Here is a 26,372-nt window from a genome sequence, read left to right as displayed (position 1 = left end):
GTTTCCTTGTTCCAAACAGGCCTCGGATAAGCAGCTCCGCCCACAGCCGTGGCGCTCTTACACAACACTGGCACCAGACGCCAAAGTCAATATTGCAAACTCGCCGTCGGATTCCACGCACAATAAAAGATCTCCCCGAGGACGTTTGGAGCCGATGTAGTTTAAGTGTGTGCGGTTCTTTGTCTTGTGGCAGCAGTAAAGTGTCTTGTTACATCCTCCTCCTCCTTTAGCTCCCAGGCCGTGCCATGAAAGAAGGGATTATGACACCAGCTCGCCTTTTTGTCTCAAACAAGCCGAGGCACATTTTTGAAGCGCTCTTAAGACTGGATGAGATAATCGCACGAGCTACGCCACCAGTCAAACATCTCCACTCGTTTTCATTTGTTTACGTTGTGTGTGGTTAACCCTCTCTCTTTCTCTCTCTCTCTCTTTATCGCTCTCTCTCAGCTACGGTCAAGAACAGCACCAGGCCGGGCTTTCCCGCAGCTAACAAGTCCAATGGGGACACTTTGGAAACCACAGGATTATCTGAGGGAGACCTGCTGCTCCGGGTACGACACCTGCTTCCTATGTGGGTCACGGCCCCTACGGGTTTTGCTCAGGGCTGGGCAATAAAACAATATCAATACATACAGCGATGGACATGTAATCTATCAATAACAAAATGTGTTTGATACAACCTTAAATTTTGTTTTCTTTGATGGAAGAAAGAAAAGTTGCAAAGCAAGGTTGGTTGCATGAACAGAACCACTCACTCTTTGGTAAACGAGCAACGCAGGAAGTAGGGTTGTACGGTATACCGGTACTAATAAAGTACCGCGGTACTGATGAATTAAAAACAGTACTATACTGCCTCTGAAAAATACCTGTACTTTTTTTTTTTTACGGACATGACAGCACACCATCGTTACATTTTTACGAGCAAATGGGCATGTTCGGCAACGCACACACACAGACTTCTTACAAGCAAAAACAGTGTTTAGACAGAAAATAGAGAACAGATGCATTTTGGCTTAAAAACTAATGATAAATGTCAAGCTATAAACACTATACCGCCGCTCACCAGGAGGTGCTTTTACACATGGCTAACTAGCGGCAAACGACCGTCGACAGTGTTTTGGCTACTTCTTAATCACTAATCATCGCCTCCATAGTGACAATTAAAGTGAGTTTCTTACTAGTATCATCCCTGCAGGACGAGGAGTATCTAAACATGCTTCACTACATACACACTGCAGGAGGATACACTAGCTAACCGCTAACAGCAAGCTAGCGCTCCTGAATGTTAACAAATGGGTTGATCTACACAGATATTGACAGTAACGATACCAAGCACAAGAGCCATATCTTGTTGATAATACAATGACTGCATCTTTTTTTTGCATCACAAAATCTTTTTTTTTATTATTGTTTATAAACTCAATAAATACATCCTTGGACACAGGATAACTTTAAATGTGACCAATGTATGACCTTGTAAGTACTTGGTGTCGGATCGATTCCCAAATTTGTGGTAGCTTCCAAAACTGAAGTATCAAACAACATAAGAATACGTGATTATTACTTTTTTACAGACGTGTAGATACAACATGTTAGAACAAATAAGAAGATATTAACAGTAGATGAACAAGTAGATAAATGATCCACCATAATGTTGACCAAAAAAGGTCAAAAATGTCACTTCTTGTCAAAGAGAAAGGACGCAAAGAAAAAGGCTCCGCTTCTGCTACCGGAGTTTTTGTTAAGTCTGAAGATTTTGACCACTGATTTGCGATCACAGCCACAGGAGAGTCACCTGGTATCTTTGACCTGATTTTGGTCAGTGGAGAGGCACTGATATGCGGAAATAAGACAAGTTGGAAGAGCCGTTAGCCGCAAGCCATTGGCGCCTTACCGCAATTCAAAGCGGTTGCCTTGCAACCAAAAGCTACGGCGAGTTTACAGCTGTTTTAATAGCACTTGTTTTAGAAGCACTTTAAATCGAAACAGCAGTTTTAATTTAAAGTGCTTCCAACGTCGCAGAGTGATACAAGTTGACAGGCTGATTCCTCAAATTGATCTCTGGACGACGCAAGGTACGAATTTGTTGAAGCAAACAAGTTAAAAGTGCCGCAAGTCGCTAAAGCAACTGCCGCGATGCCAAAAGTTAAAGGAAAGACTGAAATCCCGAAACGTTCAGTATCAGCTGACACAGGACACAACTGGGAACAAGATTTGAGACTGGACACAGGATATGATAGGAATGAAGAAGGGGTACTACAAAAAATACTCCATGAATTTAAAAAAGAAATGAAAGAAGAATGGAAAGAAATGAAAGAAGAAATTAAAGAAATGATGGGTGGATGGAAAAAAGATATGAAAGAAGAAATCAAAGAAATAATAAAAGATCTGAGAAAAGCAACAACAGAACGCAAACAAGATGTGAAAAGTCTGCAGCAAAATATGGAAAGTCTGCAAACTCAGAACAAAACCAGAAAAAATTAAGCCGCTGATATGTTCCAACAAATGAAGACCCTTCAAGAAGATATGCGCCAACAAATGAAAACCCTTCAAGAAGACAACTACATGCTGTGGAATATCATAGATGAAAAGGAGCAGGATAAACGAATGAATGATATCATTGTGACAGGGCACCGAATTAAACCAAGATCCTATGCGAAAGCTGTGAATAATGAAGGTGAACCAGACGAAATGGATATTGTCTCAGCAGAACAGCAAGTGGTCAACTTTTTGCAATCAAAGGAAATTGAAATCGACATTAATACCATCGAAACATGCATCCCACTGAACAGAAAAAACAACAACGTCACTCCAGTCGTGCTCGTGAAACTCGTGAACGGAAAATCTAAAATGGCATTGCTAAGACAGGGAAAGAAGCTCAAGGGAACAAATGTGTACATCATGGGTGTCAAACTCTGGCCCGTGGGCCAAATTTGGCCCGCCGTGTAATTTAATTTGGCCCTTGAGGCAATATCAAATTAACATTAGAGCTGGCCCGCCGGTATTATACAGCGGCGGTGCCGCTCCTGAAAATCTCCCGGGGAAACCATTCTCCCGAATTCCACCCGTACAACAATATTGGGGGCGTGCCTTAAAGACACTGCCTTTAGCGGTCTCCACAACCTGTCGTAACGTCCGCTTTTCCTCTATACATACAGCATGCCGGCCAAGTCACATACTATATGCGGCTTGTAGACACACACACAAAAGTGAATGCAAGGCATATTTGATCAACAGCTATACAGGTCACACTGAGAGTGGCCGTATAAATAACTTTAACACTGTTACAAATATGCGCCACACTGTGAACCCTGACCAAACAAGAATGAAAAACACAATTCGGGAGAACAACCGCACCGAAACACAACATGAACACAACAGAACAAATACCCAGAACCCCTTGCAGGACTAACTCTTCCGGAACGCTAAAATATCCACCCCCGCTACCACCAAACCACACCAACCCCCAACCCCGACCACCTCATTGTTTTTATTTTCAAATTTATTAGCTAGTGGAAAACGTTAATGTTGATATTTACTTCAGAAGGCTGCAAATAGATAAGAAGCATTACATTTTTATTTAAATTTTATTTATGTGATGTTTTTTCGTTTGTTTTTTGAAAGTTGATTTTGTACTATTAAGTTATATAAGCGTTGTTAAAGCAAATCAGTGTAGCAAACTGAGCAATAACATTTTCATTCACTTTCTCCTGTTACTTCAAGGCTTGAATGTTTGATTCATTCCTTGTTGTTATTTTACTTTCAAATGTATTATTGGCCTGTGGAAAAAGTTTATTTTGATATTTACATCAGAAGGCTGCAAATAGAAAAGAGGCATTCAATTTTTATTTAAATTTTATTTGATATCCCATTGATCATCACCGTTTCCAAAGTTACGATACTCCCGTATACTAAAGTATTGTCTGATCATTACCTTATAAAATTCGAGGTTCAGACGCATGTTCGTCAAACTAATAATAATAATAACTGCTATAGCAGCCGCAACATTAATACAGCCACAACGACAACTCTTGCTGACCTACTGCCCTCGGTAATGGCACCATTCCCAAAGTATGTGGGCTCTATTGATAACCTCACTAACAACTTTAACGACGCCCTGCGCGAAACCATTGATAACATAGCACCGCTAAAGTTAAAAAAGGCTCCAAAAAAGCGCACCCCGTGGTTTACAGAAGAAACTAGAGCTCAGAAATTATTATGTAGAAAGCTGGAACGCAAATGGCGCACGACTAAACTTGAGGTGCACCATCAAGCATGGAGTGATGGTTTGATAACTTATAAACACATGCTTACCTCAGCTAAAGCTAAATATTACTCAAATCTCATCCACCGTAATAAAAACGATCCTAAATTTTTGTTTAGTACGGTAGCATCGCTAACCCAACAAGGGACTCCTTCCAGTAGCTCAACCCACTCAGCTGATGACTTTATGCAATTCTTTAGTAAGAAAATTGAAGTCATTAGAAAGGAGATTAAAGACAATGCGTCCCAGCTACAACGGGGTTCTATTAACACTGACACGATTGTATATACGGCGGATACTGCCCTCCAAAATAGTTTCTCTCGTTTTGAGGAAATAACATTAGAGGAATTGTTACAACGTGTAAATGGAATAAAACAGACAACATGTTTACTTGACCCTCTTCCTGGGAAACTGATCAAGGAGCTCTTTGTATTATTAGGTCCATCAGTGCTAAATATTATAAACTTATCACTCTCCTCGGGCACTGTTCCCCTAGCATTCAAAAAAGCGGTTATTCATCCTCTCCTTAAAAGACCTAACCTCGATCCTGACCTCATGGTAAATTACCGACCGGTGTCTCACCTTCCCTTTATTTCAAAAATCCTTGAAAAAATTGTTGCGGAGCAGTTAAATGAACACTTAGCGTCTAACAAGCTATGTGAAACCTTTCAATCCGGTTTCAGGGCAAATCACTCCACGGAGACAGCCCTCGCAAAAATGACTAATGATCTATTGCTAACGATGGATTCTGATGCGTCATCTATGTTGCTGCTCCTCGATCTTAGCGCTGCTTTCGATACCGTCGATCATAATATTTTATTAGAACGTATCAAAACACGAATTGGTATGTCAGACTTAGCCCTGTCTTGGTTTAACTCTTATCTTACTGATAGGATGCAGTGTGTCTCCCATAACAATGTGACCTCGGACTACGTTAAGGTAACGTGTGGAGTTCCCCAGGGTTCGGTCCTTGGCCCTGCACTCTTCAGCATCTACATGCTGCCGCTAGGTGACATCATACGCAAATACGGTATTAGCTTTCACTGTTATGCTGATGACACCCAACTCTACATGCCCCTAAAGCTGACCAACACGCCGGATTGTAGTCAGCTGGAGGCGTGTCTTAATGAAATTAAACAATGGATGTCCGCTAACTTTTTGCAACTCAACGCCAAAAAAACGGAAATGCTGATTATCGGTCCTGCTAGACACCGAACTCTATTTAATAATACAACTCTAACATTTGACAACCAAACAATTAAACAAGGCGACACGGTAAAGAATCTGGGTATTATCTTCGACCCAACTCTCTCCTTTGAGGCACACATTAAAAGCGTTACTAAAACGGCCTTCTTTCATCTCCGTAATATCGCTAAAATTCGCTCCATTCTGTCCACTAAAGACGCTGAGATCATTATCCATGCGTTTGTTACGTCTCGCCTCGACTACTGTAACGTATTATTTTCGGGTCTCCCCATGTCTAGCATTAAAAGATTACAGTTGGTACAAAATGCGGCTGCTAGACTTTTGACAAGAACAAGAAAGTTTGATCACATTACGCCTGTACTGGCTCACCTGCACTGGCTTCCTGTGCACTTAAGATGTGACTTTAAGGTTTTACTACTTACGTATAAAATACTACACGGTCTAGCTCCATCTTATCTTGCCGATTGTATTGTACCATATGTCCCGGCAAGAAATCTGCGTTCAAAGGACTCCGGCTTATTAGTGATTCCCAAAGCCCAAAAAAAGTCTGCGGGCTATAGAGCATTTTCCGTTCGGGCTCCAGTACTCTGGAATGCCCTCCCGGTAACAGTTCGCGATGCCACCTCAGTAGAAGCATTTAAGTCTCACCTTAAAACTCATTTGTATACTCTAGCCTTTAAATAGACTCCCTTTTTAGACCAGTTGATCTGCCGTTTCTTTTCTTTTTCTTCTATGTCCCACTCTCCCGTGTGGAGGGGGTCCGGTCCGATCCGGTGGCCATGTACTGCTCGCCTGTGTATCGGCTGGGGACATCTCTGCGCTGCTGGTCCGCCTGCGCTTGGGATGGTTTCCTGCTGGCTCCGCTGTGAACGGGACTCTCGCTGCTGTGTCTTGGATCCTCTTTGGACTGGACTCTCGCGGCTGTGTTGGATCCATTGTGGATTGAACTTTCACAGTATCATGTTAGATCCGCTCGACATCCATTGCTTTCCTCCTCTCTAAGGTTCTCATAGTCATCATTGTCACCGACGTCCCACTGGGTGTGAGTTTTCCTTGCCCTTATGTGGGCCTACCGAGGATGTCGTGGTGGTTTGTGCAGCCCTTTGAGACACTAGTGATTTAGGGCTATATAAGCAAACATTGATTGATTGATTGATCTTTTTTAATTATTGTTATTATTATTTGAAACTCGATTTTGCATGTAACTTTAAAGTTATATAAGCCTTGCTTGTTCAATATTCAATGCAAAACTTGTTTGGGTCCCTATTAAAAGGTTAATTTGTTCAACCTTGGCCCGTGGCTTTGTTCAGTTTTAAAATTTGGCCCACTCTGTATTTGAGTTTGACACCCCTGGTGTACATGAATGAGCATCTCACAAAACGTAATGCTGGAATCGCCAAGAAAGCACGCGACTTGAGAAAGCAGGGAAAAATCCAGGGAACTTGGAGCGCCAACTGTAAAGTCAGGACCAGTTTGCTTTGGGAGACCCTACCAGGGGGCATAGAAGCCCCCGGACAACATAGCTCCTAGGATCATTGGGACACGCAAACTCCTCTACCATGTTAAGGTGGCAGCTTATATAGTTATATTTTGATAAGCAATCATTAATAAATCTTTCAGCATATACACAATGTTGACATCTATAGTTATAGTTAGATAAGCAATCATGAATCTTTCAGCACATACACAATGCTGACATCCATAGTTACATTTTGATAAACAATCATAATTGAATCTTTCAGCACATACACAATGTTGACATCTATAGTTGTATTTTCATAAACAATCATAAATGAATCTTTCAGGACATACACAATGTTGACATCTACAGTCATATTTTGATAAACAATCATAGATTAATCTTCCAACACATACACAATGGTGACATTTATTGGTATATTTTGATAAACAATCATAAATTAATCTTTCAGCACATACGCAATGTTAACATCTATAGTTCCATTTTGATAAACAATCAAAAAATAATCTTTCAGCACATATACAGTGTTCTTTATAGTTATATTTTGATAAACAATCATAACTTAATCTTTCAGCACATTCACAATGTTGACATCTATAGTTATATTTGATAAACAAACAAAAATTAATCTTTCAGCACATACACACTGTTGACATTTATAGTTATATTTCGATAAACAATAATAAATTATTCTTTCAGCATATACACAATGTTGAAATCGACAGTTACATTTTGATAAACAATCATAACTTAATCTTTCAGCACATACACAAAGTTAACATCTATAGTTATATTTGATAAACAATCATAAATGAATCTTTCAGTACATACATAATGTTGACATCTATAGTTATATTTTCATAAAGACAGAGAAAAACATTTGACTCATAAACGGTGCGTGCAACATTAAACATGGCAGTCGACGCAAAGTGAAATCATGAAATGCAACCTTGCCCGAGCAAAAACGATGCATATTTATCAAGGAGAGTCTTGATACCAATTTCCCTGACCCAGCCACGCACAAAGAAATTGTAGACCTCCATGCTTTTCCAAGTTTCCATCTGTTTTGTTGTGTAGAATGATGTCTGGAGCACAATAGTTCCATATTTCTGGGAACGTGATCAAATCTGTTTTTGATAAAGTATAGGGATATATTCCATTGCAGAGTTGGATTTTTTACTCATATCTTCTTTTTGCAGGGAGATTTAAGCCTCTTTTGTACTCCAATAGCGCCATCTAGTCTCACGAACCCCTACGTCATGTCCGGTGTTTACATGCCCTGTAAATGTGGGGAAAAGTGTTACCATCATGCTTTTGCAACACACTTCTATATCCACACGTCTGAAAAACCACCATAGCTTTATATCACGAAGGATACGAAAGACTTTGACTCTTGTTTAAGTACTCAGTTTATTATTACAACACAGGAGAGCTTCTTGTGCTAACAGCCAAATAGGTGACGGTGGCAGTGTGTGGTGACCAGCCGTGGTTGGTGTCCGCCTGACATTGCCAAGGAGTCACAGGGACATGTTTTGTCAGCAAAAGGCGGAAAAATTATCCCTAGATCAGGGGTGTCCACACTCCGCCCGCTGAAGTCTCCCATTGGCCCACGAGGCGTAAGTTTAATAAGGAATCTTACCCACAGGAAGATTGCATTCATTTTAACAGTCTGACAATGTTGATGCAACTATTATGTCCACAGCTAGTGGATCATGTGAGTAATACAGTTCAATGACCTTTAATTATTCGTTAAATTGAAAAAAGCGCAGCAATTACTTGTATGACCCAATGCAAACAACCTTCCCTAGTTATGGTGCGGGAGAAAAAAAAACAACCAACACAAAATGTCAACAAACATGGTCACACATAAGACAACCTGCCCACTGAACTTTGTGGACATTATAAACATTTTACATCCATTACAAAACATGATGGGGAAAAATGCAAAATACTCTCTTCTCTACACTTATCCATGTTTGGTAAATTTTAGCTGCTTGATATTTCTAATTTATTACGAAACTACAAGGAGGTTGTCATGGATGTAAACATGGTAAAAGTCAAACCAATTATATTAATTATTGAATATGTACAAATCAGATTAATATAATATGTATACACACATATATATATCACCAAAGTATCCACCACATGTAGAAATGAGCGTACGTCAACGAACATTTCCACGTCAACGTCAGCCTTGATACAGTAGAAAGTGGAATTATACAGCCCCATTCTTTGCTTTTTACCTGACACAATGAACGTGACAAATTTGGGGCATGCACTATATACTTCAGCCGCCAGTGGGCAGTCAAGGGTTGCATATCTTAAAATGTGCTTTGGGTCCAATTCCAACTTTGACCACAGCCTCAATTTCTATGTGGAGTGGCGCTTTCCATAATTTTTAGCGGAATGCAGCGCAAAATTAACCCCCCCCCCCCCCCCCCCCCCCCCCCTCTCTCTCACGTGAGATACCCCCCAGAAATGGGTCCAAATGAATCTTTTCACTATTGTACATCTAATTTTTGCCATGGAAAACGCCGTACGCCAGGTTTTTTAAGCTTGTTACGTGAGGTCCCAGGTCCTTTATCCTCCATAGGTTATAAAAATAATTATAATATAAGATAATAATCACTGACCGGTATCAGGATACAGTTTTCAGCTATAACATCCAGCCTTTGTTCCGGTCAAAATGCTGTGGAAGACATGCTAGCATACATGTACTGTGTATACAGTATATATACTGCCTTTTAAAACGCCCCACTTTTCATATTCATCCACCATATTTATGTATTTGAGATTTATTTCCGCGTGTCATTCTATCATTATTTTCTGCAAAATATTTTCTGTGTTGATATTTTTGGGTGTCTGCAACAGATTCATTTGATTGACTTTATTTTTATTGAACGATTGTGGTTTGGTTTTGGTCAAACCAAGTGACCAAACGAGTGACACTGCAGGAAAGCGCTAACTTGAGTGTTCACCGTGCAGGCACTCAACGGCTTCGTGCTGGTGATCACGTCTGAGGGGGTGGTCTTCTACGCGTCCCCCACCATCAAAGAGTACCTGGGCTTCCAGCAGGTGAGTGGTTTTTGTGTGTGGTTGTTGCGGAAATGAGGCCTTGACCGTGGTCTTGTGTCCTCAGTCAGACGTGGTCCACCAGAGCGTGTTTGAACTCATCCACACAGACGACCGCGGGATCTTCAGGCAGAACCTCCACTTTGCTCTCAACCCACCCGACTTGGAAGTGGAACGTATGTATCTGGATGCGTCCAAATACTTTGATCCGCATATTGTACAGGGGAAACTCCAAAACTATCCTGCAAAAGTTTGTTCATGTCAACAACTCAACTTGAAATGTGACGCTAATATGTGATATACAGCAATTACATACAAAGTAAGATATGTCAAGTCTTTAGTTGATGATGATCAAGGCTTAGTTTCGGATAACCCCACATGTTTGGAGATTTTCTATTTGAGGTTTTCATAAGCTTATCAAAAATTATATGAAAATTAATAAAATAAAATAATCTCTATGTATTATATATATATATATATATATATATATATATATATATATATATATATATATATATATATATATATACATATAAATATATACACAGACACCTATATATATATATATATATATATATATATATATATATATAGGTGTGTGTGTATATATGTGCATGTACATATGTATAGGTGTGTGTATGTGTACATATGTATATGTGCATGTATGTATATATGTACATATGTATATGTGTGTGCATGTATGCATATGTACATATGTTTGTTTGTGTGTGTGTGTGTGTGTGTGTGTGTGTGTATAAATGTATCATATACATTTCGTCACACACAATTATTGAGTGGAGTTTCTGAGGAAACTGTTTGAAGTCCTTTCTGATGACGGTCTAAAGCAGGGTGTCCAATCTTTTTGAATCGGGTGCCGTATTGGGCTAAAAAAAAACCTGACTGCATGTAAAGTAACAATATACATATATATGTGTATGTATGTATATAATTATTATATTAATATAATGGGTCTGTAATTAATATTTAGTATAATTAGATATTAGGAGTATGTGAAATGTATAATGTTGTGACAACCTCCTTAAAGTTTTGTAATTTATCAGAAATATGAAGCAGATAAGATGCGCCAAACATGGATAATTAAGTGTGGAGAGAGTCAGTGCGTGTCCATGTACTAAATAAATCCGATTTCTGAAATAGTTGGGCTCTAAATAAGCCTCCTACAACCCATGGAAGCACCTTAATCTGTGTTCGGTTTTTGAAAAGTCTGACTAACGCACCTGGATTATGCGATTGGAAACCAGATCTCCCGAGTGGGTTTGTGCGGTCGCAGGGGACCCTTCGTATCGCCCATGCTATAACCCGGAAGCAAATACCGTTCAAAAAACAAAGCAACATTTTTAGTGAAGAAAAACTGAAGAACAGAACATTTTGATGGGTGAAAAAAAGAAAGATTAATTTAAGAAGGTAGTTTAGGAATTGTAAAATTTGGCTAAGTTTGGAGTCTCGAACAAACTGTGAATTAGAGGAACGAAATTAAAACAGTATATTAAGGCGGATAATAAAGTGTTTCCAAACATCTTATTCACTTTTCGCACAACTTGCAAGAAATTCCAGAACAATAGCAACCTTCATTTGGAACAGTATCAACCAGGGAACCAACGTTCTTTTCCTTTGGATATAAACTCCTTCCATCAATCCTCAGAGCCTTTTGAATGAACTCCGAGTCATTCGAAAATTTGTTTCCATGATTCTCCGTCCTAACATTCCTTCAAAAAACTCTCTCCTGCCGGTCTTTCTTTGCTTCGGACCTGCGTAGTAGCGTCATGTTGGTAGTGCACTATAAGATAATTTCTTGATGATGTCTGCTATGTAACATCAGCATAGCCATTAGAGACAAAATGTTTGTCATCCGTGCCAATATTACAAAGGACATCACTTAAAACAAGTGTGATGTCATAGGTCACCCACAAAAGTGCCCCAGAGTGTATGGGAGGTTACTGGCGTATGACCAATAGTCGCATTAGAGATAGTGCATGGACACTGGCACTGCAAATACACAAAAAAAGGATTGTTTGAGGAATCAAGACTAATTTTGTGCATGAAAACGAGTGTTGAGCATTTTTCCCATCATGCATTTCAGTGGATTTAAATGGGTGTAATTTTGAATTATGTATTGTGGTTGGACCTTTTTTTATTAATTTTTTAACAAAATCCACAAAGGTTGTGTTACGTGTGAGCATGTGCGTCGACTTTTTGTGTTGGTTTATTTGCGCCATGATTGGGGAAGGTTGTTTGGATTCGGTCATATAAGTGAATGCCTTGCTATGAACACTTGAAAGTTCAATTAACCAGAATTACCCACGGTCATATAAGTAAATGCCTTGCTGTGAACACTTCAAAGTGCAGTTAAAGTTCATTAACCAGAATTACTCACGCTGTCCACTAGTGCCCCCCAGGCGCATGGCGTCCGACCAATAGTCGCATTAGAGAGAGTGCATGGACACTGGGACTTCACACGTAAAAATTGTGAAAATACAAAAAAAGGAATTACTTAAGAAATCAGACTAATTTTGTGCATGGAAACTAGTTTTTAGCATTTTTCCCATCATGCATTTCAGTGGATTCAAATGGGGGTAATTTTGAATTATGTGTTGTGATGGACCATTTTTTTTTTTTTTTTTTTTACAATATCCATAAAGATTGTGTTATGTGTGTTGACTCTTTCGGACAATAAGTCGCAGTTTTTTTCATAGTTTGGCCGGGGGTGCGACATATACTCCAGAGCGACTTATGTGTGAAATTATTAACACATTACCGTAAAATATCAAATAATATTATTTATCTCATTCGCGGAAGAGACAAAGAAAATGTCGGCAATCGTCACACACACGTCAGCAATCGTCACACACACGTCAACCAATAAGAATTTGGCGGGGTAGGGTCATGGCAGAAGTGCATTGTGGGTCACGGAATGCTAACTGCTGTATGCTAGATGCTACTGCCGTAGCTATTAAAATGAATAATTTAATCGTTGGCAGTAACCTATAAAAAATGAGAAGGGCTGAACAAAAATGGCACCGAAAAGGAAATCATGTACTGCAGATTACAAGATGGACGTAGTGAAATATGCAGCAGAAAACGACAAGAGGAAGCGGTGCATGCCTTTGGAGTTGGCAGAGTTGTTTAGAAGCTACATTGAGGAAGAAGATTTCATCGGATTTATCGATTAGGAGTGATGGATTGTTTGGTAAATGTATAGCATTTTTTATATGTTATAGTTATTTGAATAACTCTTACCATAATATGTTACGTTAACATACCAGGCACGTTCTGAGTTGGTTATTTATGCATCATATAATGTACACTTATTCAGCCTGTTGTTCACTATTCTTTATTTATTTTAAATTTCCTTTCAAATGTTTATTCTTGGTGTTGGATTTCATCAAAAAATGTTCCCTCCAAAATGCGACTTATACTCCAGTGCGACGTGTATATGTTTTTTTCCTTCTTTATTATGCATTTTCCGCCGGTGCGACATATAACCCGGAGCGATTTATAATCCGAAAAATACGGTAAATGCCTTGCTGTGAACATTTCAAAGTGCAATTAACCAGAATTACCCACACTGTCCACAAGATGACGTCCGACTTGCAGCGATTTTATTCTTAGATTTTTAAAATTCCTTGTTAAACGAGTAGTTTGGACACCCCGGGTCTGAAGGGCTTGAGTTCCATCTTTACAGGTTTTTGAGTGTTGTTGTTTGATGTTGTCAGGTTTGGATGGATGCACGAGGACAGAGTTCTACGATGCAAACCAGCTTCCGCCAGAGAACTCGTCATTCCTGGAGAGAAGTTTTGTCTCTCGCTTCCGCTGCCTCCTGGACAACTCTTCCGGCTTCCTGGTAGCGTCCGACTTACCGCACCAGGCCCTCTCGCGATCTCGCATCTCAGCCGCGTTGTGTCCTTTTTTTTCTGTGCCCAGGCTCTGAAGTTCCAGGGCCGCCTCAAGTACCTGCACGGCCAAAACCTCTTCAGGGACAACGGCGCACACGCCAAACCGCAGCTGGCGCTGTTCGCCGTGGCCACGCCTGTGCAGCCGGCGTCTATCGTGGAGATCCGCTCCAAGACGCTGCTCTTCCAAAGCAAGCACAAGCTGGACTTCTCACCCATGAGCATGGATGACAGGTGACAACGTCACGCCAGGGAGTCGGCGCCGGCTCACTTTGCGTCTCCTTGCAGGGGGAAGATCATTTTGGGCTACTCGGAGGTGGAGCTTTGCATTAACGGCTCGGGCTACCAGTTCATCCACGCCGGCGACATGATGTACTGCGCCGACAACCACATGCGAAGTATGTACCGGCATGTCTCCACTCGACACCTGCTACGCCCTCCGCTAATGTCTTTGCGTCCCAACAGTGATGAAAACCGGAGAAAGCGGCCTGACTATATTCCGCCTCCTCAGTAAATCCAGAACCTGGGTTTGGGTCAAGTCGAATGCCAAGCTGTTTTACAAAGCAGGAAGACCCGACTTCATCATCGCTTACCAGCAAGCCATAGCGTGAGTCTTTAAGGGTCTGTTCCAGGGTCAAACCATGGTCGTCACACGAATGAAAACTCTATCACAATATTATAATTGTTGATATTTTTTATGATCTGATGAGTAAGAAGCAGGGGGAAAATACATGAAATGTAATCATTTGTATAGCAAAATCATTCAAACAATGTAAACGCAATGGTAAAATCAAATTGAACACTTAACATTAAGCTCTTAAAATGAAGGAATATGTGAGAAATGCTTCATAAAGTGTAAGAAAATGGTGCAAAGTGTGAAAATGTAAACCTAAAAAACCGGAGAATAACTATTTTCTGCAGGTTTAGTGCCAGGAAGTTACGTCTGTGTAACATTATTTTGTTCTGTTGTCCTTTTTAAAAATGGAATGGAATTTTTGTCATGCCGTAATTATTTAAATATAATTATCATATCGGTCGATATCCATCATTATGGATATTTTTATGACCTATCCAAAATAAGGAGCAGGAGAAATATATGTTATTTGACATCTAACCTTGCTTTGCTTAGAATTCCCTCAAATATCAAGGCAGAAAATAAATGTCAACACAAACATGGAAAACACTTAATGTAAACATCCACCCAACCATTTTCTACCGCTTATCCCTTGGGGTCGCGGTGGGTGCTGGAGCCTTTCTCAACTGTACTTGGACGGTGGGCGGGGTACACCTGGACATGTCGCCACCTCATCGCAAAGTGTGAAAATGAAAACATAGAGAAACTTGAGAAGTATTTTCTGCAGGTTTCGTACTAAGAAATAACATCTGTGTAACATTACTTTGTTCTGTTGTTCTTTAACTATGGAAAGGAATTGTTGTTATGCCGTAATTATTTTAATATTATTATATTGGTAAATATCGATCATTATGGGTATTTTTATGACCTATCGAAAATAAGGAGCAGGAGAAATATGTATGGTATTTGAAATGTAACCTTCCTTTGCCTATAATCCCTCAGCTTTCAAGGTAGAAAGAAAATGTCAACACAAGTGTGGAAAACACTCAAACAATGTCAACAAAATGTTAAAATCACATTGAACACAACAATAAGCTCTTAAAATTAAATAATATGCAAGAAAATAGTGCAAAGTGTGAAAATTTAAACATAGAGAAACCTGAGAAGAACTACTTTCTGCAGGTTTAGTGCCAAGAAGTTACAGCTGTGCTCTAAAGGGTGAGCTCGGCTAAGGTGCTTTGACTATGGCCCCTTTGAAAACATCCAAAAAAGTGTAATACTGTCCAGGTGACTTTTCCTCATTTATCCACAATTTCTTCATTTTGACCTTCTTTTCTCACTCCATGCAAAGAATTGGCTGTTAGTATGTCACTCCCACTGATCAGTGATCACTTCCTTCCGGAGAGCGAACCCCTTTCTTCATGCAACCCACCTTGCTTCGCAACCTCCGCTTTCCTCCGACAAAGATGAAAGATAAAAAATTATCGAACATTTTACTGAACACATTTTTTGTTGACCTTGCATTGATATCATGTTATCAACCGTTTTCAATGACAAATCATCACAGCGATTCCTAATGTGGTGCAAACATGCCTCCTTGTGGCCGTAAGAACTGACATTCAAACAAACCTTACTGGGGTCTTTCTTGTCAAATACATTTACATAATAAAAATGGTAGAGAGTTATTTTTTTTATATATATACTGTAACTATTTTCCAATTCTAACCAACTGAATAATGTGGGAACACTATGTTGCTATGCATAGCTCACATTTTGCATTGCACTTGAGAACAAATAAGAAAATAATTTTGCTTATCTTTAGATTGTATTTCAGTGTGTATTGTTTTAAATTTGTTGAACACAAACGCTGTGATGCTCCGTCAGGGATGGGTAATTCATGATAACAATATACTGTATATCACAATAGACACATACTGTATTCTTCGTCGATAAGCCGCACCTACTTTATTTTAGAAGAAAAAAATATTAGTCCATATATTAACCGCACTAAACGACAAGCTGCAAACATATACCTTGTGAAATTAGTTATTTACACAGAAATATTATGTAAAAGTTTATTTACATATCCTTAATTTGTTCTGTAATTGGTCACAAACCACTGAACAGAAGTCCTCGTCATGGACCCGCTAGCTACGGATGCTCGCTCTCCAATCACTAACTCAGTAACTCCACGCTGACGTTTTTGGTGGATTTACTGAGGAATTTACGAAACTGAAACAATACCAAAAGAACTGTTAGTTAATAATAGCAACACAGGGACTTGTAAATAAGTTAGCATGTTATCTCATGCTAACAACGCTAACTTCATTACATTAAGATAGTGCGTACAAACATTCATGAAAACACTCCTACAGACATAACACATGGGACGCTTTAGTCACTAAGAATTGTTGTAAAACAGTTTGTAAAACTTAATATTGTTTCTCGGAGTGACGAATGAAGAACCCAGATGAGTAGAACGCTATGGACGGCTACAAGACTGAATGGCACTTGTACTTCCGGTTGAAAGCACTAAATGGAAGGACACTGCAGCACCTGCAGTGGGCGAACAAGTCCAAAAGATTGTGCCATAGCACAAACAATAACACCCCTTCTCAGTGTATTGGCTTGTTATTATCTTTTTAAACTATTTGCATTTTGGCCATCAGCAAAGAAAAATCCAAAAAATAGCCACAAAGTGTAGCAAAAAATGGGCGTCCCCACCAAGACCTTAGCCGCGCTCACCCTTTAGAGCACGGCTGTAACGCCTATAATATTTTCCTCCTGCTCCTTATTTTCCATAGGTCATAAAAATATCAGTATTAAAAAGAAATCCATAATGTAAAAGACTTGTATCGTGATACAGTTTTCAGCCCTCATTAGCTGTCTTTCAGAGTCCGTCAGCAAATTGTAGTTTGGCGAGATGGTTTGCAAAGGACTGTGAGGTTTTAAAGGAGTGAAGTGTTTCATTTTGAGACGCTGTCCTTGGACTTCACCCAAACGATCTTGTCGTTAACATGACCTTTTGCTCGGCGTGTTGCAGCAACGCCGAGGGTGAGGAGTACCTTCGCCAGAGGAGGATGCAGCTGCCCTTCAGCCTGACGGAGGGCGAGGGGGTGCTGTACAACACCAACTTGACCGTGGACCCCTCGCAGGCGCAGTTCAACAACAACCGCAACGCCGACACCGGCAAGGAGGTGGAGCCCCCGCGCTCCCTGCTGGACTGCTTTCTCAGCCATGACAAGTCCGTCTACAGCCGCCCCCCCGACGTGCCTCTGCCCGTGGACCAGGTGTTCATGGACAGCCGGGCGCTGGTCAGCGTGCCAAGCAACGGCGCGGTGGTAAAGGAGGAGGCCAAGCAGTCGGTGATGGTCGTCATCGGCAGCCTGCGGGAGATGGCCCAGAGCGGCGACTTCGGCGCCGCCTTGGAGGACATGGACGTGGGCGAGGGCGAGCTGATGGAGTGGGAGGAGACCCTCAAGAGGCTGGGCCAGGAGGACGAGCAGCAGGAGAATGTGCGCTCCGAGCTGGACTGCATCCTCATCAACGAGCTCTTCGAACACCTGGACTCTACCTTGTTTAAGGAGAAGGGTGAAGAATGCCCCGCTCCTTGCCTGAAGCCAGCCAGCAGCGGCCCCGCGGGAGCCGAGCAGCAGCTGTTCCCGTCGGCTCCCCAAGATGGGACTTACGGACCCTTCCTCGGTCTCCCGAGACTTTCGCACTGCGGACCTCTACCCGAGCCGGCTCCTCCTCCGCAGCTCCAACTTCCGGACATTTTCAGCCCAGAAATAGAACTGCCACCGCTCACCGTCCCTGAAAGCTCCCGTGGGGGCGGCGCGCCGCTCCAATTCCCGACTTTCAGCAACGCTGTGCCTGCCAAGCGGCGACTGGCAGCCATGGTTCCTTGCAGCAACCTCAACAACCCGGCTGTGCCCCTCGCCGCCCACAACCGCCTTCCTCAGCAGTGGTCGCAGGGCCCGTACACGGCACCCCCCGCCAGCCTCACGCACAACGGACACGGGCCGACGCCCTCTCCAGGAAGCCAGCCGTTCCCCCGGGCCAACCTGTGGCCGAGTAGTGTCGGCCAGCAGGGGGGGCAGGTGTGCGGGCAGGCTCCCGGTCCCAGCAGCTGCATGTATGCGCAGCCGACGGGGGGCGACACCCTGGCGCTCAGCCAGTCCTCGCTCCACACGGCCGCCCACCTGGACCAGAGTCCCCCTCAGGGCTCCTGCTACTTCCAGTGGGGGCGGAGCCAGCCCGTGGTGGGAACCTCGTCCATTGGCCAGGACAACACCAACATCAGTCCTATAACGTCCAACATGGCGCTGCCGGAGCTCGCCTTCAACCTCCAGTGCTACCAGGAATGACGCGTGCAGGTACGTGCAAAACCACCACGACAAACCCATCTCCAAATATTAGACGGTGAAAAGTCGCGTTGACACAAGTTAGCGTTAGTTATCTGGCTAACTACCACACCATGCGCTAATACTAGCTACATCGGTTCCCAAAGAAGACACAAAAACAAACCCTATATAATAGTTTTAAAAAAAAATAATAATTCTGGAATCAGTCGGGGATTCGGATCAGCCCCAAAATGTGAACCAGTTCTTCCTCATCCAATTTCAGACATTTACAGAAAGTTTCTTTAAAGTTGTCATCTGGAAACGCTTTCCTCATTTAGTTATGTGTCAGCCTTATTCCAAAATGGAATACATTCACTTTTGTCCTCAAAGTTCTACACATAATACCCTGTAATGATAATGTGAAACATTGTAATGTTTTTTTTTTCTTTCAGATTTATTATAAAATTAAAAATAAATGACATGCACATAAGTATTCACAGCCTTTGCTCATGACTTTGTTGATGCACTTTGGAGATATTCTAGATGAAAACTGATGCTTCCCGTCCAACCGAATGGAGCTTGAGAGGAGCTGCAAAGAGGAAATTGCCCCGAGTTAGGTTTGCCAAGCTTGTGGCATCGCATTCAAAAGGACTTGAGGCTGTAATTGCTGTTAATATGTAAATGTTTTAATACATTTGCAATTTGTTTTTCACGTTGTCATTATGGGGTATTGTGTGTAGAATTTTGAGGACAAAAATTTGGAATAAGGCTGTAACATAACAAAATGTGGAAAAAGTGAAGCGCTGTGAACATTTTCCGGATACACTTTTTGAGCTACCTGTAGCAGAATGAAATAAACGGAGCGAACCCTCTTGTCATTCATCCAATATCGGCTCAAAACGATATAAGCATTATATATCGGTCGATAGCGATAATTATTGATATTTTTATGACCTATAAAAAATATATGAAATATATTTATTTATATATCAATTGTAACCATCTGATTGTAATCCCTCAGCTATCAAGGCAGATCAGTGTGGAAATATCTCAAACAATGTCAGCAAAGCTTTTAAAATAAAATACAAGTAAGAAATGTTTCATAAAGTGTAAGAAAATAGTGCAAAGTGTGAAAATTCTAAACAGAAAATCCTGAGAAAAACTATTTTCTGCAGGTTTAGTGCCAGGAAGTTACGGCTGTGCTCTAAATCAGTGGATTTCAAATGGGGGTAAGCGTACCCCTGGGGGTACTATAAGGTATGCCAAGGGGTACATGAGATTTTTTTTTAAATATTCTAAAAATAGCAACAATTCAAAAATCCTTTATAAATATATTTATTGAATAATACTTCAACAAAATATGAATGTAAGTTCATAAATCGTGAAAAGAAATGCAACAATGCAATATTCAGTGATTTTTTGTGGACATGTTCCATAAATATTGATGTTAACGATTTCTTTGTGAAGAAATGTTTAGAATTAAGGTCATGAATCCAGATGGATCTCTATTACAATCCCCAAAGAGGGCACTTTAAGTTGATGATTACTTCTATGTGTAGAAATATTTATTTATAATTGAATGACTAGTTTGTTTTTCAAAAAGTTGTTAGTTATTTTTATATCTTTTTTTCCAAATGGTTTAAAAAAGACCACTACAAAAGAGCAATATTTTGCACTGTTATACAATTTAATAAATCAGAAACTGATGACATAGTGCTTTATTTTACTTCTTTATCTCTTTTTTTCAACCAAAAATGCTTTGCTCTGATTAGTTGTTACTTGAATTAAAAAAATGTTCACAGGGGGTACATCACTGAAAAAAGGTTGAGAACCACTGCTCTAAAGGGTAGGCACAGCTATGGTAGTCGTGGGGCGAGCGCCTTGCATCATTTACAGACCACATTGGTCTGACTAAGGTCCTTTTTTGAAAAAATCCCCCCAAAAACTGTCCAGGCGACTTTCTCGTCTCACTCCATGCAAAGAGTCAACCAAAAGAGAGTTGATACTGTTACCTGATTGGCTGTTAGTGTGTCCCTCCCACTGATCAGTGATCACTTCCTGCGTTGCTCGGAAGTGATCGAAAGAGAGCGAGTGCCTTTCAGCATGCAACCAACCTTACTGAGCAACTTCCGACTGAGAAGCAAAAATCAAAATCGAACGTTTCACCCAACACATTTTTTATTGATATCATCTATGGGTTCTTCCGAGGATGTTGTAGTCGTAATGATTTGTGCAGTCCTTTGAGACATTTGTGATTTGGGGCTATATAAATAAACATTGATTGATATGTGTCTATCTCGATAAATATCGATGTCATTTCATCGCCCAGTCCTAATGGTAAGTTAAACGTAAGATAATTGAAATGATTCGGATCAAAAGTGGTTCCTGATTCCATTTTTGACATTTTCTGAAAGTTTCATGCAAATAACTTTCTAAGAACAGACAAACCCTGGCGGGGGTGACAAAACATGCATGAAATATCAAGAGAAGACAATTCTTCTGTTGTTGTTTTTCCCCCAAAGATGCACACTGCTGCCCCCATGCTGTTAGACACCAGTACTGCACTTTTTGTGTCATTTTTGCAGCACACTTGTATTATTTTTGTATTTTTTTGGAACGCTTTGTGTGTGTTGGACATTTAGGTTTATGACTCGCTTATGTCTCCTCCCAGCAGGCGGACAAGACACTTTGCAAGAACTCTCATGCAGTATCGCCCTCGTCCGTCGTCTTATTTACCCGCTGTCCCAGGAAAATTCAACGTACAAACAATGAAGGCGGGTGAGCTCCTTCGCCAGGAAGAACAGCCAAAGATGTTTTTGGTTTTTTTTACAAGGGAAACCAACATAATTGCAATTTTGCTCAACAACAAAACACTTCAAATGTTATATCAGACAGTAGGAAGGGGATTTATATGGTATACCTGACACATGTGACGTGACAAATGTGGGGCGTGCGATATCCACTTTAGCCACCATATGGCAGTAGCGTGTTAAACATGTAGAGTGGCGATTTCCGTCATTTTCAGCAGACTGCCTTACAAAATGATTCATCCAGAAATAGGGCCTTATGGATCGCTTCCCGACTCTTGCTTCCCAGACAACCGCGCTAAAATATTACGCTAAGCTTTGTATAAAGTGCACACGATCGGCATATCCACGCACAAAAAGAATACAATGATGCTAACTACCGAAATAATTCATAACGATGTATTTCAAAAGCACTTTTTCTTTGTTTCACGAAACTTTCCTTTGCGGGATTTACAAAAAAACTCCACGTCGGAACACTCTAAAGGGAAACTTGAGAATGCCCAGGAAATCGGAACGGCAATTCAGAATTCAGTGTCACCAACATATCGTAAGATTGTTCGCACGTTTAGTGAAGCCACCAAAATGGGCGGAGCAAGAACACGTTTTTATGCCAAAAACGCGCACTTTGACTTGGGAAGCGAAAATCAACGTCACAAAATATTGACCGTTAGCCAACAACGATGGCATCAATAGAAGGAGAATTGTTCGGATTAAGGTTAGTGTTGCCTTAAAAAATGTTCATTGTATCGAGAATCTACTCGCTCTATCCAATCATTACTTTCGTATTTCCAGCGCTTGGTTTACAAAAAACATACAACGCACTGCAATTGGTTTTGTCACCTTTTGCTTGTCGCGCGTAGCAACGTCATAAAACGTGTTTTCGTTAGTGCAATTTTTGTCGATAATAAAGTCGTCGGCAAATAACGTAACGCAATCATACCGAGGTTGGCGTAGTGATATTCCACGACGCACAATATTGTAACATAAGATGTTAAAACAACCACGTTTTGTCCCGACTCGATTAAGAATGGTGTTGCCGCCAAAAACAGACATCATTGTATCGTTTAGTGGAGAATCTACTCGGTTTATCAAAATATTACTTTTGTATTTTCAGCACTTGGTTTACGAAAAACATACAACCGACTGGAATCGGTTTTGTCACTTTTTGCTTTGGCGTAGCAACGTCATAAAACAGGTTTTTGTTAATGCAATTTTTTTCGATATTAAAGTATTTGGCAAATAACGTAACGCAGTTATCCCGATGTTGGCATAGCGATACTCCACCACGCGTGAAATTGTAACTTACGATGTTGCGACGACCACGTTTTGTCCTGACCTGATCTTAAAAATAAACATTGTACGTTAAATTGGATAATGTACTCGTTTTTTCAAATCATTACTTTCGTAAACCAAGTATTTTCAGCGCTTGGTTTACGAAAAACAAACAAATGACTGGAGTAATTTTGACGATTTTGTGACTTTTTGCTGGAGCGTAACGACGAGTAATAAACTAACAAAGTCATGAAAAATGTTTTTGTTAGTGCATCACTGTAGATATTAAATTTGTTGGCAAGTCACGTAACTCAGGTATCCCGATGTTGGCGTAGCGATACTCCACCACACTCGATATTGTAACATATGATGTTGCGACAACCATGTTTTGTCCCGACTTAAGTAAAGAAAGTGTTAAAATTATCATAATTCTATCGTTTAATGGACAATCTACTCAGTTTATCAAAACATAACTTTCGTAAACTAAAGTATTTTCAGCGCTTGGTTTACCAAAAACATACAATGCACTGGAATCAGATTCGTCACCTTTTGCTCGAGCTTAGCAACGTCATAAAAACGAGTTTTCCTTAGTGCATCACTGTCGATAATAAAGTCACCAGCTAGTTACGTAACGTACTCATTCCGATGTTGGCATAGCGATACTCCACCATGCTCGATATTGTAACATACGATGTTGCAACAACCTGATTAAAGAACATGCTGCTTTTAAAGATAAACATTTTGTTTCTTAATAGAGAATGTACTTTTTCAAAACATTACTTTCGTAAACCAAGTATTTTCAGCGCTCAAATTACAAAAAACAAACAAACAATCCACTGCAAACGGTTTGGTGACTTATTTGCGTGAATGTAGCCATGAATAATAAACGGACGACGCCATAAAACCTGTTGTAATTTTTGCTTTGTTGTCGATATGTAAGTCATCAGCAAGTATCATAACGCACTTATTCGGATGTTGGCGTAGCGATTCTCCACCGTGTGCGGTATCGTAACATACGATGTTGCGACAAACACGTTTTGTCCCGACCCGACTATAGAAAGTCTTGCCTTTAAATACAAACATCAAATGTGTCTTTTAATGGAGAATTTACTTGGTTTATCAAAACATTAATTTCGTAAACCAAATGATTTTCGGTGCTTGGTTTACGAAAAACAAACGATCGACTGCAATGGGTTGTGTGACTTCTTTAATGAACGACGCAATAAAATGTGTTTTTGTTAGGTCATTGTTGTCGACATTTAAGTCCTCGGCATGTAACCCACTTAATCCGATGTTGGCGTAGCGATACTCCACAATGTGCGATATTGTAAATGCGAAAACCAACCCTAATGAGCACTTGTTCCGACATGTAGACCCTTGAGTTACGGCCGTTCTCGTTTTTTCGTACGGTGTATTGATCCAGTCCTGCGATTATCTGGTTGTCGTGCCGACAATATTTAACCTTTAAGCTACATGCTAGCGCTTTTCCTCACTTGTGCCTTCTTGCCATATAAATATGAATTATTATAAATATATATATATATATGTATGTATGTGTATCATGCTGGGCTTAACAAGCACTTGCTTCGTAGTTCGACCCCGTCTTGAACGTGGCTTTACTGTACCCTGAAGTGTACTTATGAAAACAGGCGACTCGAACGCCACAAAAAGTGCTTACCTCGTCACTGTGAACTCTCCTTAAAGCGACATCACAGACAACATGGCAGCTTTCGACCAGCGCTCTAAGTCAGTCAGTATTTAGCACGTGTACGTGAAGTGGACGGAGGAAAGAGCCACGACGTCGGAAACCAATCTCTCGCCAAGGGACGGTCTTTAGCGGGCGGAGCCACTCCAAACCCCACCCGGAGCCAAATTGTTGTTGCTTTCTTGTTGTTTGATATTAATCTGCTTTTTGTTGTTGTTTTTATTCATTCAATTTCAGCATTTAATCCTCCCCTCCCTGTTATATTGTTATTATCACTTCTGATAATAATAACCAATGTTATCTTGTATACAATATTTTGTAATAAATCTAAATATATGCCAATAATTGTTTGAATGTGTGCTGTTTGACTTCTCTGTGTCCATGTCACTTCACTTGGATAGCTAATGTCACATATTATGGTACTGATCCCTATTTAAAGTATTAGAAATTAAATAGTGATTCTTATTTGTTATAATTCATGTATTTTAAAATTATTTAAAATATTTAACTTGAACAAATGTTATAATTATATTTATTAAAAATACTTAACTTTTGATTGTCACTAATATATAACAAATACTGAATGAAATAGATAGAAATAATTCAATATTGACCATAGTATTTAAATATTTTTATTTATATTTTTATATTTTAATTTGTATAACGTCTTTTCACCAATGTATGAATCTAAAGATTAAATTAATATTAAATGACTATGTCAAAGAAGGAGCTGAGCCGGAAGGCAAAGCTCTCAATTTACCGGTCGATCTACGTTCCCATCCTCACCTATGGTCATGAGCTTTGGGTCATGACCGAAAGGATAAGATCACGGGTACAAGCGCCGAAATGAGTTTCCTCCGCCGGGTGGCGAGTCTCTCCCTTAGAGATAGGGTGAGAAGCTCTGCCATCCGGGAGGAACTCAAAGTAAAGCCGCTGCTCCTCCACATCGAGAGGAGCCAGATGAGGTGGTTCGGGCATCTGGTCAGGATGCCACCCAAACGCCTCTAGGGTACGTCCAACCGGTAGGAGGCCACGGGGAAGACCCAGGACACGTTGGGAAGACTACGTCTCCCGGCTGGCCTGGGAACGCCTCGGGATCCCCCGGGCTAGACGAAGTGGCTGGGGAGAGGGAAGTCTGGGCTTCCATGCTTAGGCTGCTGCCCCCGCGACCCGACCTCGGATATGTGGAAGAAGATGGATGGATGGACTTTGTCAACCGTAGTATTAATAATAATTATGTAAATGCAAATGTAATATTGCAATACAACAGTCAAAATAATAGAGTAAATGTTATATTATGACTCACTTGAAAAAAAAACATTTAAAAAATAAAATTGAATATAAAAATGTTACAAACATATTTGCAAAGATTTGATTGTTGCTGGGGTTTTTTTTTAATCGAAAATGATAATATTTTTGAATAATTCCACGAGATTAAGTAATAATTTGGTAAGGTTAATGTTTTTTTTGTGAGTGGCTGTGATAATATTCGAATAACAAACCATGTGGATGAATAAAAGTGATTTTAATCTTTAACGTGTAGTTGCCGATTATAAAATCTCCTTATATACTTTTGCCAACCGTTTAAAAGAAAAAGTTTATATTTCGGAAAAACTCGGACAGTACTTATTTATTGATTTATCAATTTTTAATACATACATTATACTTAGCACAATAATAAAAAAATTGACATTGACAGTTTTTCGATTTTGCTAAAAATATTTCCAAATAAGAA

The 26,372-nt window shown here is 40.3% G+C and overlaps 1 protein-coding gene across 2 annotated transcripts in view; it reads left to right on the top strand.

Annotated features, from left to right (window-relative positions):
• LOC133538164 (aryl hydrocarbon receptor-like) overlaps positions 1-24,982 on the top strand; it is a 96,474-nt gene extending 71,492 nt beyond the window's left edge. Inside the window, exons 3-11 of one of the 2 annotated variants that reach the window (XM_061879524.1) lie at positions 448-551; positions 9,939-10,028; positions 10,093-10,201; positions 13,760-13,887; positions 13,968-14,170; positions 14,225-14,334; positions 14,402-14,543; positions 17,554-18,886; positions 21,528-24,982. In XM_061879524.1, the coding sequence (XP_061735508.1) occupies positions 448-551; positions 9,939-10,028; positions 10,093-10,201; positions 13,760-13,887; positions 13,968-14,170; positions 14,225-14,334; positions 14,402-14,543; positions 17,554-18,877 (2,210 nt within the window). In that variant the 3' untranslated portion in view covers positions 18,878-18,886; positions 21,528-24,982. Of the gene's footprint in view, positions 1-447; positions 552-9,938; positions 10,029-10,092; positions 10,202-13,759; positions 13,888-13,967; positions 14,171-14,224; positions 14,335-14,401; positions 14,544-17,553; positions 18,887-21,524 lie in introns of both variants that reach the window. The other variant, XM_061879523.1, reaches the window with a different exon arrangement.
• The last annotated feature ends 1,390 nt before the right edge of the window (positions 24,983-26,372 follow it).

Source organism: Nerophis ophidion, linkage group LG19 (genome assembly GCF_033978795.1).
Source record: "Nerophis ophidion isolate RoL-2023_Sa linkage group LG19, RoL_Noph_v1.0, whole genome shotgun sequence".
Lineage (NCBI taxonomy): Eukaryota > Metazoa > Chordata > Actinopteri > Syngnathiformes > Syngnathidae > Nerophis > Nerophis ophidion.
Note: the sequence above shows the minus strand (reverse complement) of the source record. Positions and strands in the feature narration are given on the sequence as shown.